Source organism: Rhea pennata, chromosome 5, assembly GCF_028389875.1.
Source record: "Rhea pennata isolate bPtePen1 chromosome 5, bPtePen1.pri, whole genome shotgun sequence".
Taxonomy (NCBI): Eukaryota; Metazoa; Chordata; class Aves; order Rheiformes; family Rheidae; genus Rhea; species Rhea pennata.
In genome coordinates, this window is record NC_084667.1 from 64,697,186 (window position 1) to 64,712,767 (window position 15,582).

At 35.9% G+C, this 15,582-nt stretch overlaps 1 protein-coding gene across 6 annotated transcripts in view; it reads right to left on the bottom strand.

The window, feature by feature from the left end:
• ARID4A (AT-rich interaction domain 4A) overlaps positions 1 to 15,582 on the bottom strand; it is a 51,270-nt gene that overhangs the window by 8,669 nt on the left and 27,019 nt on the right. For all 6 annotated transcript variants that reach the window (XM_062577458.1, XM_062577453.1, XM_062577454.1 and 3 more), the window contains 6 exons: positions 8,450 to 8,522; positions 5,828 to 5,922; positions 5,579 to 5,676; positions 3,855 to 4,083; positions 1,910 to 2,163; positions 104 to 301 (listed from right to left, as the gene is read on the bottom strand). In XM_062577458.1, coding sequence (XP_062433442.1) covers positions 104 to 301; positions 1,910 to 2,163; positions 3,855 to 4,083; positions 5,579 to 5,676; positions 5,828 to 5,922; positions 8,450 to 8,522 — 947 coding nt within the window. The remainder of the gene's footprint in view (positions 1 to 103; positions 302 to 1,909; positions 2,164 to 3,854; positions 4,084 to 5,578; positions 5,677 to 5,827; positions 5,923 to 8,449; positions 8,523 to 15,582) is intronic.

Consider the following 15,582-nt stretch of genomic DNA (forward strand, 5'->3'; position numbering starts at 1 on the left):
TTCTCTTTCTTTTTTTTTTTTTTTTCCTTTTTCTTAAAAACAAAGATACTTTTAACCAAAAAAAAAAAAAAAAAGAAAATTAAAGGTAATTTGTCCTTCTCACCTTACATTCCAACCATAGTAATGAACTAAATATAAAACCTCTCCATCATCAATTTCTGTGCTTTTAATACTGGCTTCATAAATTTTCTGAGTTTTTCCACGTCCGTATTTTACTTTCACTTTGGTTCCAGTCAAACAGGGCTCTGTATCCTCCTCATCCTCTTCGCCTTCTGATTCTCCTTTGTTTTCAATTTCCTCTCTGCAGTAAAGTATATTTGAAATGTCCGTTAATTAGCAATAAGCAAAGTTTTAACATTTAACTAGCAGAGCCAAGATACGACAAAGGAAAAAGGCTGCAATTATTTTTCTCATTTTCTGCATGCTGCCCTGTCTGAAGCTAACTGGACATAGCTTTTTCCAGTCAAAAACATGAATTACTCAAAACAGAATAGAGGTGAGTGCCAAGAACATCTAGAAAAATTAATCTATCATATTTAAACATAATTTATTATGTGTATAACCATCTCAAAGTCTGAGGGTTTTTTTGGAAAAAACCCTCACAGAAAAAGAACAGTAAGTTAATTCACTGTTCTGCTCCTCTGCTCTTTAAATAAAATAACAGCTTACTTTGTTTTACTCGTATACTTCCTTTTAATGTACCATTAAAAAAAAATGAACCCTTATTCTATAGTTGCTTAACAGGCTACAGCTTACTAATGCTATATAAGTTTGGATTGCTATCACAGTGATCCTTTCATCAATACAAACACCATTCCACTGAAGCAAACATTGATTATGACAAATGTTTTCAACAAAGACTAAAAGTGTCTACAGAGCTCTTAGTAGTTATATCTAGTATTTAAACTGCCTGTTAAATCATATTTTCAACAATCTGATCTAATTACTTATATTTCTCCCTTCCCATTTTTAGGGTGAAAAGTTAAGAACTTGAACAAAATCATGAAGAAAGAAAATATTGGAAAAGAACATGAGTTTGCTTTTGATAAAAAATATATATATACACATTTGTGTGTATATATCTACATATACACACACATATTATTAAATACATATATAATGTACATATTAAATACGTGTGTGTGTGTGTGTGTATGTATGTATGTGTATGTGTTTTTATATATATATATATATGTGTGTGTGTGTATATATATATATATATGTATATAAATATAATTTGCTAGCCCAAGGTGAAAGATGAGCTATCTTGCTGTGGCATACAATTAAAAGAGAAAAGAAAGATGACAGGTATCCACCACTTCAAAGAAAACCATCTGATGTCTTAGTTATCTAACACACCTCAGCAACCTCTTGCACGTCTACACCGTACCTTGATTTGAATGCTTTTCTGAATGCTATGATATATTGCAACATTCTCCTTTGGACTCCACAGTGCCACTTCAAAATAATTGTGTGTCATTCTCACTTGTTAAGCTCTTTAGAAGAAAATATGCAATACCTCTATTGGGCCTTTTCAGTGTCAACTTGTGTTTAGCCACAAGGATGGAGAAAAACAATGTACGATAGCATAAGCACATAAAGCACTGCCCCTGACCAAAGCCAAGATTAGCTAAGAAGAAGTCTACTCAGCTTTGGTGATAGCTTAGTCACCTGGTGACAATTTGCTTGTCATCAGAAATAAAAATCCAAAGCTTTGCATGCTATTCTGAAGTACTGTAGACTCTTAAAATGCAACTTTCCCTTCTTGCCTGGCTGAGCGAATAATGTCCCTGACTTCCACGTTTTAGAAACTGGACATATCTCCAGTTTAGTGTATACCATTGTTTGGGGTATGGCTCTATCACAACACAGCTATATTTTTAAGAAAGTGGTGTACGTTAATGTTTACCTCTCCCTCTGCCTCTCTTCTTCTTCATCAGACTCTTTGTCAGATTCCTCCTGTTTTTTCATTTTTTTCTCTTTTTGCTTTGGTGTACTTTTTCTCCCTAGTGAAGTTTCATTTTCTTTCTTTTCTGCAGTTTCAGGTGCTGTTTCCTCTATATCTTTGTTTTCTTTGTTACTGTCTTTTAATTTGTCTTGAGTTTTATCCTCTTCATTATCTTTTTTAGCAGGGGTTGCATCACGGGCAAGTCTTCTCCGGCCCTAAGAGAGAAATAAAATCTGTTTAATGACTAATGTGACTTTGTACTCTATGTAGCCTTTCCAAATCTCAGTTTGAAATGAAACATACCGTTCCTGTATAGAAGAAAGCTGAAGGTAACACCAAGAAGTGATTTTTTTTTGTAGTCATATGATACTAATTTAAACAGTCTTGTTATCAAGGATAAAGCAAAACAAACACACTGATTGGTTTGAAATAATGTTGACTAGTTCTCAGTTAGCTTCTAGGGGATTTCAAGGCATTTGGTTAGACACATAAGGACTGCTGCCCCAATATACGAAGCCAAATTCTTCTTTGGTTGACCAGAGCAACAGCATCAAGTAAATGCTTGCGCAGGGCTACTGAGACAAGATATCTTACTTCCACCATCTCCAATTCTGATATCCACCTGTTGTTTTCAAAGAATATAAACTTACCAACTTTCAAAAAGAAATGCTGTATATTGATTTTTAGAAGGTACTTTAAAGTAGCTAGACAACTGCTCTCTGGTATTTTCTGTGATTGTTTCTTGGTGATCTACTGCGGGTTTACCATTTTATTATTAAGTCTCTTGCACAGGGTCATTGCTTTGTAATCATCACTTTTTAAACTCATTATAAGTAATGTGTTTTAGAAGTGTGTTTACTGTAAGAAAAATACATTATATGTTATTCAGAAGTCATCCAAAAAAAGACAATAATGAAGGCACTATACAAATTAAAATTTACAGTAGTGTAATGACAAACATTTGAAAATAGTAGGCACCTATAAACAGATAGCTGGTGACTGGATTAATAAAGTTAAAAAATATATATTCAAACAATAATTGTTAACAATTAATATAGAAAGCAAATGATAAAAGAGAAAGTTATTATATTCCTTTATCCTCCCAACATACGGTTTTCTCCAAAAGCTATCAAGTTAAACAAAAACAAAAACCACAAAAAACAAGGATAATGTCATGTCAGGAAGTTTATCAAGCTTGATACATCTTGGAAAAGTCACTGCTAGTTAGAAATACAACACAATACAAATCTAAAGTTATGTTTACATTTAAGTATAAATGAAGTACTTCATTAAAATTCCTTATTTTAACAGAATCTTTATAATTTGAACAATTTAAAAATAGCATTTCCTCTCTCCTCTTACCTATATACTGTAAAAATAGAGGTATTTTTAAATACTTCTGTTATCTTGTAAAAAGAAAAAAAAAAAGAAGAGTGAGAGAGAGAGAGAGATTATGAGAAAAATCAAATCAAAAAAAAGGGTCTTTCGATTCTCAAAGCTGTAGCAGCCCCTTGATCATTCCTGCTTCCTGCAGGAAAGCTCCAGGTCCCCTGTCTCAGTGGAAATTCTCACCCACAACTCAAATTCTACTGCTGAGTTCCATCTCTGATGAAACAGCTCTCCATAGCTCTCAAGCTGTCCCTAAATAGAAATACGTCTGACATAAAACATGGCCTGAGTAAATCCCATAAATGGTTTAGAATACGAAGAAAGAGTCAAAACTGATTCTATTCACAGGTAGAACACAATTAATGACTGCATACCAACTCTGTGTTCACAGAACCCTGTGCTACACTTGTACAAGTACACCAATTCAAATGTATAATCACTCCACAAAGGAAAACTCATTAGGTAAACTGTTCAGTGTTGTTAAGTACTAAATAGGGAAGCAGTTCAAACTACTTACCCTTGGGGATCTTAGTTCTATCTCTTCTTTTTCACTTTCACTGCTGGAATAATTTTCTTCTGCTTCTTTCTTTACTTCTGTTGGGGGCATTTTTTGTTCTTCTTTTACGCTTTCCTCCATTGGTTCCTCGTGTTTCTGTATGTCTTCTACCACTTTTGGTTCATTGTGATGGATAGTTCTAAACTGAATGTTTGCAGAACGGCAGTATTCTTCAAAACCATAAAGATACCTATATGCACAAACAAAGTTTCATTTATATTTTCATTGTCTTTTTCTTTTTGAATCACATAAAATTTATTTTCCTGCTCACAGAGCAGCAAGAGGACTAGCAACTTCAGGGTGGAGGGAGGGAAAAAGAGATTTTTAACTGAAACAATTAAGCACACAAATCAGGCAGTGAGGAAAAAAACACTGCATGTACACGCAAGTGTTTTCAACTAATTTAACTCTATCCCCACCAATTAAGAATTCAGGACAGTAAAGCCTAAGAACATGTACACTGTTTTTCAAACGCACAATGACAGCTAAAATCAGCCTAGTATCAGATTATGGGCATACAAACAAGCTACCACAAGGTAACAAATTGCCATGCATCAGTATGTTCTCCGGTAACTGCCTGTGCAACACTCTAATCCAGTTATAGGCAAGAGGAATACAACTAGCTTATCCCGCAAAGAACAGATATGCAAACTCCAACACACTTATCACGTGTCCATACAAAATAATTACTTCCACTGTAACAGCAACCTAGCACATATTTACCAATTACTCTGTTATATGATACATACTCTTCTCTGTAAAATACAGACCTTAAATATGTGCCCAGTTCAAATCCCACTGAAGATAGTCTGAATAGTTTCATCTTCATCAACATTAACATGAGTTGAGTCATTAGTCATCCCTATTCAATCAGTCAAATTTCCTTAGTTTCGAGTCAGAGAATAATATTCTTTCCTTTTACTCAAAAAGCACAATTGTTTCTTGTTCAAACTTTCAGGAGAATAAATAATAAAAATAATCTTTATTTAGAAAATGAGCCTGAAAAATGTCATCCCTAAAAGGTTTCCATTTCAAAAGTTAAAACACAACTGAAAACTGGGGATCAGAATAGAAAGATTTATGCAGTTTTATTATAGTAGTAATTACTACTCAACACTGTCACATCTATGATAGCAATGTACGTTGTTATGCCCTGGAGCCATTATTCTACAGATTCAACAAAGATATGATATTTAGATATGCAATCTGAAACATGTCTCTGTATCAACATTCTACAGGAAGTTAAAGCAACTGGTAAAATTCTGCATTCAGCATGCATGCAGCATTCCCAGACTTCAATAAGCATGCAACTGAGGACAGAGTCCTTTCTTGTTAATCACTGCAAACTGCAAAGCTGAATTTGCCAGAGCCCCCCTTTGTTTTTTTTTTTTTTTCTATAATTGCATTTCATCGTTATACTCTGAAACTGCATCATCACATGCAGACAACGAAGGCCTCATGATAAGAAAATGAGCTGTATTGTAATGTACTGCAGCGAGAGGATCTTACTGATGCCTGAGCACTCCTTCCTTCTCCCACCATTTCAATCTGTGGCACCGGAAAATGCTTAGAACTGCTCATAAACTGAAGAATGTCAACTACTATTCATTAATCTATCAAAAATTGCTTGAATATTGCTTATGCTATAACAAAATTCATGACCATTATCCAACAGAAGAACTTACTTTCTATAAGCAGTTTTTACATTGTAGGAAGCAGCCGAGTTCAAAATAGGAATGCCAAGGTCCATATAAATTTGCTTCCATACAGCACCACTCTCAATCTGGAAGGGGGCAGCGGGGGAAGGACAGAGAGAAAAAGATTTTCAGGTTTAGTTAATCAAAAGAATTAAACAATGACCTTCAATGCAGATACAGGTCACAATCTTTAAAAATGGTGAGGCATGTTTTGCTTAGGAAACATCCAACACTTACATTGTCACACCCGCCCTGCTGATATACCAATCTAAAAAGTTTGAAGAGATTAAGGTCCTTGTAGCCCAGAACAGGTGGTTTATTGATAGGAGTACCTAAATAAAACAGAGATAAAAAATTACCACATAAAATAGCAAACTGTTCTTCCATTCCTTTAGCAAGCACTTGACTATTAATATCCTTTTACACTTTTAATAGTTATTCAACAGTTCTAAGACACGGTGTAAGTCAACAGTTTTCAACTGAGGATTAAAGCTTCGCTCTTTTTTGACCACATCACATATTTCTAGGTGGCTTATTAGTATTCTGGCACCAGCTCCTTGATAACTATGATTTCCCAAACTCTTTTTCAGATTTCTCCAATAATCTCCATCCTATTGGCTGTATCCCACTTTTCCTCTTTTGGGGCAGGGAAGGGGGAGGCTTGGAACAAGCACTACAGGGTGTCTGATGAATGCTGGAATATAGTAATGAGCAATGAGATTAACTCAAAACACTTTGGTATGAAAGGATTGGAAAGAAACAGGAACACTGGATTAGAAAATGATGCACAGGCAAATGGTGAGAATGTGAAAGAGCACAAAGCCCCAACAGGACATGAACATTTGGGGCAGTTGTGGGAAAAAGAAAGAACTTGAATCAGATGAGTGGTAATGATACAAAAAACAACAATTACGTTAGAAAAGAAGCAGCCAGAAGTGACTTGGGGCAAGTGGAAGCATCCTTGCTTCTCCCAGCAAGGATGAATATCAAACTTTTTCCCTGCTGTTTCTCATCTCTCTTCATCTTCATGCAATTACATCTGGAATCATTAAGGTAATTTTATAGGACTTTGGGAATACTGTCATGATTACATGGATCAAAACCTTCATACTGAGAGAAGACTATGTAGAACAAATCTCGTAGAAATGCAAATGTTCCTATAAGGGGGGAGGAGGAAAAAAGTTGTACATTGCTCAATCAACATATTTGACTAAAGAACAGTTTCTGGACTGAGTCTTCAAATTCAGTGAACAAATACTTTCTTCTTTCTCCTCTGTCCCTGCACATCACAGATACTATCTCTCTACTTGTGTCCTGTATTAAGAATGCTTAAGAAAAAGAGTTAGGCAGCAGGAAAACAAAGTGAGGAAGAATCAGACTACTAGTAAAGAAAGAAAAAATGGGATTACTCCTACAATTTTTTTTCCCCAGTCATAGCCCCTTACTCCTCCAAGGCAGGCTATTCTCTGGAAACACTAGTTCTACACAGTATGCCCTTAAAATGGTATTGGATAAACTCCAGTATATCTTGCTGTAATACAGGACACATTTCTACACCTATGTTAAGCAATGGCAAGACTCAACAGGCTTGGAACCACTCTTTCAGGACTCCACGGTTTGAAAAACACTTGGCTGAAAGGGACACAGAGAGCTTCCTTAACAAAGATAACCTTTTTTTTTTTTCCTTTCTTTTTTTTTTTTTTTTTTTTTTTTTTTTATTTTAAAACCTAAGAAATGTTTGTATTTTCAAAAGGGAAACATTCCAACATTACATGCATTTTATGTTTTATTTCTCTGCATTCTGGTTATTTCAAGTTGAAGTACATGCCCACTGCTGTGTGATGCTGTGGAAATGTTATCCAAATAATTTTGAGGAGGGAGAAGGGAGAAGAGAAGAGAAGAGGAGAGGAGAGGAGGGGAAGGCAGTATTTGCATTTGTAATCTACCTCCACTTACATTATTGCAGGATTAACATTTTCTGAATTCAAACCAAAATAGCCACTTTCCAGAATAAAATGAGTAAAACAATCATATTCTAAAAGATAAATTCTTTCCAGTCTTAAATGTCCTTGGGGGAAAGAAGGGAGGAGGGTAGGAAGCCAAGTTATTAGGAATAGATAACCTTCCCTTTTAGTGCAGATCTCCTCATAACTGCATATATGAACAGCTTATGCAACAGCAGTTCTCCCAAGTCAGCAGGTAAATCCTGCTCTCCATCTACCTCTATCAATATGCAGCACATGCACTTCCAATATATTTCTTACCCCAGGACTTTTAAATATTCCAGTTTATAACAGTCTCACCTAATTCTGCAAAGAGAAACATTTAAATTTTGTTATTTTCTTGTTCTAACTACTGGACAAAGTAGAGTTGTCTCTTCAGGTGAGTATCAATGCTCTATCTGTGCATGATTAAGTCAGTTCTGCAAGGAGACTTGAAGATGGCTTATCTCCCCTTCTCTGCTGGTTGAATTTCACCATCCGTGAATAGCCTCCTCACATTCCAGCTCGAGATTAACAGCCGAGTTCCCAGCTACGACCGTCACAAGAAACCAACCAAGAGCTTACTTAGCAGGGATTGTTAACACAAAAAAGGTTTTGTAAAAGCAAAACAAAACAAAACACCTCAGGGAGGATTTGGGTTTCCTTTGTACATTGTACTACAAAGTCATTGAAGCAGATCTGCCACATGTGAAAATGGATAAAAGTATTTTTCCTCATACCAGACCAGCTGTTACCGTTGCTCAATGATGTGAGCATATACCTATAATAAAATCCATTACATTTAAAAGCAACTTCTAAAAAACATTTAAAAAGTAGACTACAGATTAAAAAAAAATAATAATAAATCTTGTGTTACCTCTGTCTTCCATAAACTTATAAAGCTGTTGGAGGAAATTGTCCCTCTCTTCAGGATCAAGCTCTTCCTCAGGCTGTGAAAACAAATGGAGTCACAATGAAAACAAAACATGCAAAGTAATAGTTTATTTGTACAAAAGCGTAACAGCAAAATCTAAGTTCAAACCACTTCCCATTTGGCCCTTCACCCCATAGAATGGTGAAATACCAGAAAACAAAAATCTATCCAAGAGTGGAATCAGGATATCAGTCAAGTTTAGATACAGCAGTTAAGGCAGCCTTGGCTGCCCTCCTAAGGATCATACCCTCACAAACTGAGTCTCTCAAGAGGAGAAAAAGAAAACGCGTGTCAGGGAAAATCAGAACCCGTGACAGAAAACACAAGCAAGCTCCTCAAAGTGAAAATACCACTACACTTTATATATAGTTCTAATACAGAAAAATTCTGTTATTTACAGGAACGAAGCACTCATAGGAAATCTAGGGTTTATTTTGACTAATCCTCCTCATTCTCCCCCTCCCCCCCCCCCAAACTACAGCTAAGGCTGCAAAATGATTCTTTCTCCAGTCGTTCTTATTTTTGATGTTCAAAACATAATTCCTTTAGTGATTAAGTTCTGATGCTTGCTTTCAGCTCATATTCAGAAACATTTTAGAGTCACTTGCATAATTCCTTGAACATATATTTTCCATGTATTTTTTAGCTTCGTGCAGATAAACACTGCTGAACTTTATGTTAACTGAACTTTCTGTTAAGCAGTCCACAATGGGAAATAAAGCTTGTGTTCTATTCAAGTGGAAACCATGAAAAGAAAGTAAATTTAGGAGGGGTGCAGCAGGGAAATCACTCCTACATATACTTCATGGAATTCTGAGATTCTAGCACAGACCAAAAAAAAAAAAAAAAATCCTTTCCCTGCAACACTTTACACATGCCACATTCTTCCTGCCAGCCTGGCAATCACAGGGGTTGCTGGTAAAGCAGTTTGCACAAGAGAGACCGCAGCTGTCTTGAAGGGAAGACATACAGTATGCGTCAAAAATCTTACCAGGACATTATTAAAAATAACAGAAAAATCATGAGCAGTTCCAAAAGGAAACAAGAACAATTTCAATTTTGTTCTTCTCTGCATTCTGTACACTCTAAGCTGTAAGGCAGGAAGACAGCCAAGTGAAATGTAAATGTATATGTACCACCTTGTTAACAAAAAAGCAATCTGCCAAGCATCAGTGTGAGTTTCAACCCTGCCTGTTTCAAGGAATTGCAAGCTTCAAAGCCCAACAGGGACCATCTAAAGATTATCACAATCAGGCAGAGACAGTTATCGCTTTCTTATCTTTCAGTTTTTTCTTGGAAAACAATCCGGGAAAATTAAATGAATAATCACAACATTGTACAGCATCAAAATTATCATGACTCATGCTACATATTATACGAACCATGTAAAGAGAAACAGTTATCTATAGAATCATCATGTTTTTCTAGGTTAGCACATGAACTATTGCTATAGAAACCACAGCTTTTTCCTTTCCTAACTAGATTGTGAATCCACTTCACAGTCGAGACATTTCTAGCATCTACTGTAATGTTTACCAATTAAAGGCACTACAAATCAAGCTATGCAAGCTAAATCTGTCCAAAAACACTAAAAAAAAAATTTCTGAATACTTGAATTAAAATTATTTCTTTTTATGTAGGTAATGCGAATCCAGAACTGTCAGTTAGAACAGCAGAAATGTAGGTTAGAAATAACACTGTTACAAACAGAATGTTAACCATTTCATGGATATCAAATACTTTCATCTGAAGAAAAGCAATAAGTAAAGGTGAAAAGCTTTCACACATTTACAGAACTGGGGTAGAAAAACCGACTGCAGTATTTAGTCATTTAGGTTATACATCCTGATAGCTGTGCCTACTTCTTCCTTTGATGGTACACAAGCCAGGAGCTGGCACCCCTGGCAGGGAGAGTCTGAATCATGCCTGATACTCAACGCCAGAAGAGGTGCTAACTGCTTCTGAGAGGTGACATGAATGCAGCTCTGAGTGACTATCACTAAGGCATGAATTTGTGCATCAACTATCTCAAACTCTTCTCCCACTGCACAAAAAGAGAAATATTAATGCTTCACATTACTGAAACGTTAAGACACAGGGATTATTAGAAGAGGTCACGTTTCATCAAGGCTATCTCTTTGCGGTCGGATGCAATGAGTTTGCAGGCAGTCTGCTACTCTGATTTAGAGTTGGGTTTTACTGCGATTGTATCAGCTACCTTCCGTGCTGCTGTATTAGCATCCTTAAAGAGCTGCACCTAGACAGTGAAGAGAACACCTCAGAAAGGTTCATAGCGCAACCTGCCACCACTGTGGAGAGGAACAGTTTTGTCAGCGGGTGACTGGGGAGCTGAACCTCCTGGGAGGCCTTTCTAGCAGGCACTGGGGAAACTCTGCTACTCCCAAAACTCACTTCTATCCAGGTATTCTCACCGGAGAGTTTCAGAGATTTGTTTCAGATTAGCCACAAATCAGTTCACAGTGACAGTTCTTCAAAATCTGTTTTGTTAAGAGGATCCTATCTCCTTATTTCATCTTTTCCTATGGAGGAGTTGCAATTAGGGGAGAGCGTGGCCAAAGATATCTCCAAGTGAGAGGCACAGCAATCTGAAAGCTTTAAACGGCAGGAGGTCAAAATAGACACTATGTTGTTTAACCAACAGCCATAGCATTTTCGCAACATGAAATTTGCTGTTGTTGTTGTTGAAGGGTGAAGGGCTGAATTTTATATTGAAATAAATCTCTAGAATACCCTTTTTTGAAATTTTATGGGTTTGATATTTTTTCTCCTCTCTGACTCACTGGTCATATTAATCGGGAAATATTGTAGACAGTAAAAAATGAAAGCAGCAGTGAACACAGATCTCTGTATAAAGAGCATGCTCTTTTTCTATTCCAAGTAATACTAAGAATACTTTTACTTATTGTGTAGAATTTATTTTACTTTTCAGGATAGGCACCACCAAAGCAAAACAACCCAACATAAAAACCCACAGGAACTTGCAGAAAGCTTTTAACTGGCTTTACTTCATATGGAGAAGCCTTTATTCAGCAAGAGTTTTGCCTCTATCTTTAGCACTACCATGATTTTAAATAAGAATCGAGCTCTGTTACCCTGACTCATCATTTACTCTAAAGAAAGCAGTTAGAGCTCCTGTGGATCCTAAGCTGTACAGCTGAGCAGGAGCATAGAGGAATAAATAGTTTATTTTACAAAATTTCTGCTTACAGGCATGTACATCATGCCCTCAATTAATACTAACCTAAACTACCAGGGACAGAGCTTTCTTTTATGTTATTAACAGACTGACAATATCATGAGCTCTTACCCGAAATAAATACAACCTAAAAGAGAGAACAGTGTGTACAGCACCTGGAGTTCAGAAAAATGTATGATGAAGACAACATGTTATGGTTGCTGTATTTTGTTCCTTCAGAATACTTACATACATTTCTGTTACTTGCTTATTTAATTTCCGATGCTGCATTTGAATACTAATTAAGGAAATGAAAAGAAGTAAACTGATTGCAACCACTTAACAGCTTGACACCACCTGAAGATGAGAGGCCTTAAAATGCTGACTTCCAGCAACGAGAACCAAGGCTCCAACCACCCTCAGCAACGACTTGCTGTAGAACTGTGCCTCAGTTTGTAACCTCTCTGCCTGTCTTTGAAGACTATTTTGAGAACACGAGTCAGCACAAAATTGCGAGGAAGAAGTTCTTTATAAAAACATTTGTGCTCGGTGTGATGCAGGCCAAGCTTCACAGTAGCCAAAACTCCTACAAATGCATGCATGCATGAACCAGATGATCAGCTAATGAATGCTTAGCTATTTTTACAGCTATTTAACTGTTTTGGTTTTACATACCTAAGTAAATCATTTATTCCAGAATACTACGCTTCATTAACTTTGAATTTTTTAAAGATCTTTTTGTATGTTATCATAAAATATGTGCACATCTCAACAGAAATGAATGATTCATGTAATACTTGATCTGGTCTAAGTCACTTAACGATAATTCTTATTACCCAGGTACTCTTTTGTAAGTAAAAATGTAATATTTAAAGTACTAGATAACTACTGATCATTTGTAGGAATCTCAGGCCTCTTAAAGAACACTGTGAATCTCATACACTCCTTTTTCTTTTATGAACTTAGTGCTGATAAAATACATGATAATGACTATCATGAGGACTGAAATCCTTTGCTTATTTGCAGAATAGGTACATTAGAGAAGGCTTCTTACATTCTCCCTGATCAACAATATAAAGCAATTCTGGCATGTTTCTTGGTGCTGTTGTGATGTAAGAATCTTAAAAACTGTAAACGAATCTGCAGTACTAAAAGTACTATACATACATGTTCCAGGTGACATTCAAAATGAAGAATATAAGAAAATTCCTATACACACACACAAATGGAGGTGCTACAGCTCTTTCTTTGATGGCATGAGAGGCATGGAGATAAGCTGGCTAGAATTTTTTTTCTGAACGTGTTATGCATGTTTGATTAGGGAAAAAAAGTAAAAGAACAAGAAACTGCAATTGAAGTGAGAAGGATAAGCTTTCAAATGTGGTGTAATAATCAATTCTATAGATCAGACAGAAACGGCTTTTTCCCTGTGCTTGACAAAGTTGATGTTATAAAAAAGATAAAATGTTGAAACTTGCAAGATTAAAATTATACAGAAAAAATTCCTTGTTTTCATTCTGATATGATGTGAATACACCTATTAAGAACATGTACTGAAAATACATTTCAAATAACTGCATGTTGAAATCTTGTTTCTTTCTCTGAATCAGAATGCCCTAAAGGGAGATAGAGACAGAACTGAATGTTGCCTGCATGATCTCACGTAAAACATGGAGCATATATGGAGGATATTTGACTATTTTATCATGAGAGGGGAAATAAAAAAAAAAAAAAAAGATTTCTTCCTTGACAGACCAACTTAAGTACAAGCAAATACAGTAGTATATACAATCTGTTTTTTAATAAAAATTAAATAATACTCAAAAAGCTTATATTTCTATGTGGAGATAGAGTTTAGATTTTCTTTTTCCTTTAACTACAATCTATTCCTTCATTCTGCATTGTATCCTCAACACCTAGCTAATTCTCTTATTCTGACATGTTGAAAAATGGTTAAAAAGAAAAAACGATATCCAGATTTTTATATGGATTCAAACAAATTGAGTGATTCCTCTCTTTCACTCTTTCACACTTTCATTTGATAGCAGATTTTTTTTTATAGTGTCTCCTGTTTTTTCCACACTTGCTGTGATACAAGCAAATAATCTGTTCTGTTACTAAAACCTCACATTGTGAATCAAAAGGAATCTGGGGTTGCATCACATATTGCAGTTATTGCCAAAAATCCAATAATTTGAACATGCTGAGCAACTCAATGTAACACAATCCTTGTTAAAGTCTATGACAACCATTTCCACATTTTCCTTGTTCACAGTCAACTCAAGACCACACAAGACCGCTACCACCAGCAAGAAGGATAAGCATCTCACCACCACCATATTGGTTCCCATTCCTTACTGTGCAAGATCATGTAAAGCCTGGAAACCTTGCTGTATCAATGCTAACATACTTTTCATATTTCACAAAAGGCAGAACAATTAGAAAGACAGTCTCTGTCAAAGCAAAGTTATAGACTTTTAAGACAGCTACTGGAAAAATGGTAGGATCTGTGATCACCAACTACAGTAGGTCTCTCTGCTCCTTTCCATTATAAAAGATCCTACTGCAGAAAAATAGGAACCTTCCATTTCCCAGAATTAAATTCTTTGGACTGACTTTATGCTCTCATTATATACTATGTAGGTTTATGTCCATTTAATTAATTTAACGAAGGCCCATCATGGCAGGTCAGCGGCCAGGCCTTCATTTCTGTGCATCTCCAAAGCTGGACGGGGGGGGGGGGTGCAAGAAAGAAAGAAAAAATTACTTTCACATCTCCCTTCCCACCTCAAGAAGCATAACAACTTGTAGTTCTAAAACAAAAGCTCCATAGGAAATACCCTGACAGAACATGGACGAAGGCTATTTTGACCTTCATTAACAGAAGAGAATTGTAATGTAAATGCAAAATTTGAGTAATTCAACAGTTGTAGTAAAATAAAGGCAAGACAACATTCTTCATTCTTTGATTCCCTCTGCAACGCATATTACTTACCTTCTAAAGGAAAAAAAGATTTTATATATATATATATATATATAAATAAATTCTCCAAATTCTTTTTACCTGTGATATCTAGCTTGGTCCACAATTAAAACAGATTACATACTGTAACACTTGAACCAGGAATCTGATTTAATGGGCCAGAATGACAGTTCTGCTCTGACACAATCTAAAACGATTAATATCTGTGCTCTGCTACAGCATGAAGATGCTCATTTGTCACCTGGACATAATGGATTCTACAGTTTTTCTATCAGCACATCTACCTGTCTGGAATCCCTTGCTTCACTAGTTACACTCTGATTAGTCCTTTAAAATAACTCCTTTTCTTTTACAGGAATGTTGTGAGTTGGGGTGGGGGTGGGGGGTGGGGTATTTGCCTTTTTTTTCCCTAAAAAAAAAAACAGAAAGAAGCTCCCCCTCCCCCTTCTTTGTTTGAAACACAGCACATTTCTGCAAAAGCCATGAAAAATGATGTTTAAAAATGGGTATTAGAAAACCAGTATAACAACCCTTGACTTTTAGTGACTGATATTCTGCAATTTTATCCAGCATTAATACAAACAGACCAATACAGACTGCAACAGTTCACACCCTGCAAAATGTGGCCTATTCAGTCCTTTTCACTGTGAACAGAGGAAAAAAACCAAAAGATTTTACATTCTATGCACATTCATCTTTATATGTATCTATCATATCATCATTTTCACATAGACATATAGACTCCATTTTGCAGAACTCTGTTACTAAGGCGTAAAATTAATACCTAAAATAGATTCTTATTGTCTTTTTTACGTGGAAACATCTACCCTGGTAGCATGCTCCACCAGACTGTTCATGCACCAGAAATCTCAAAATCTCTACCTCAAATCCACATTC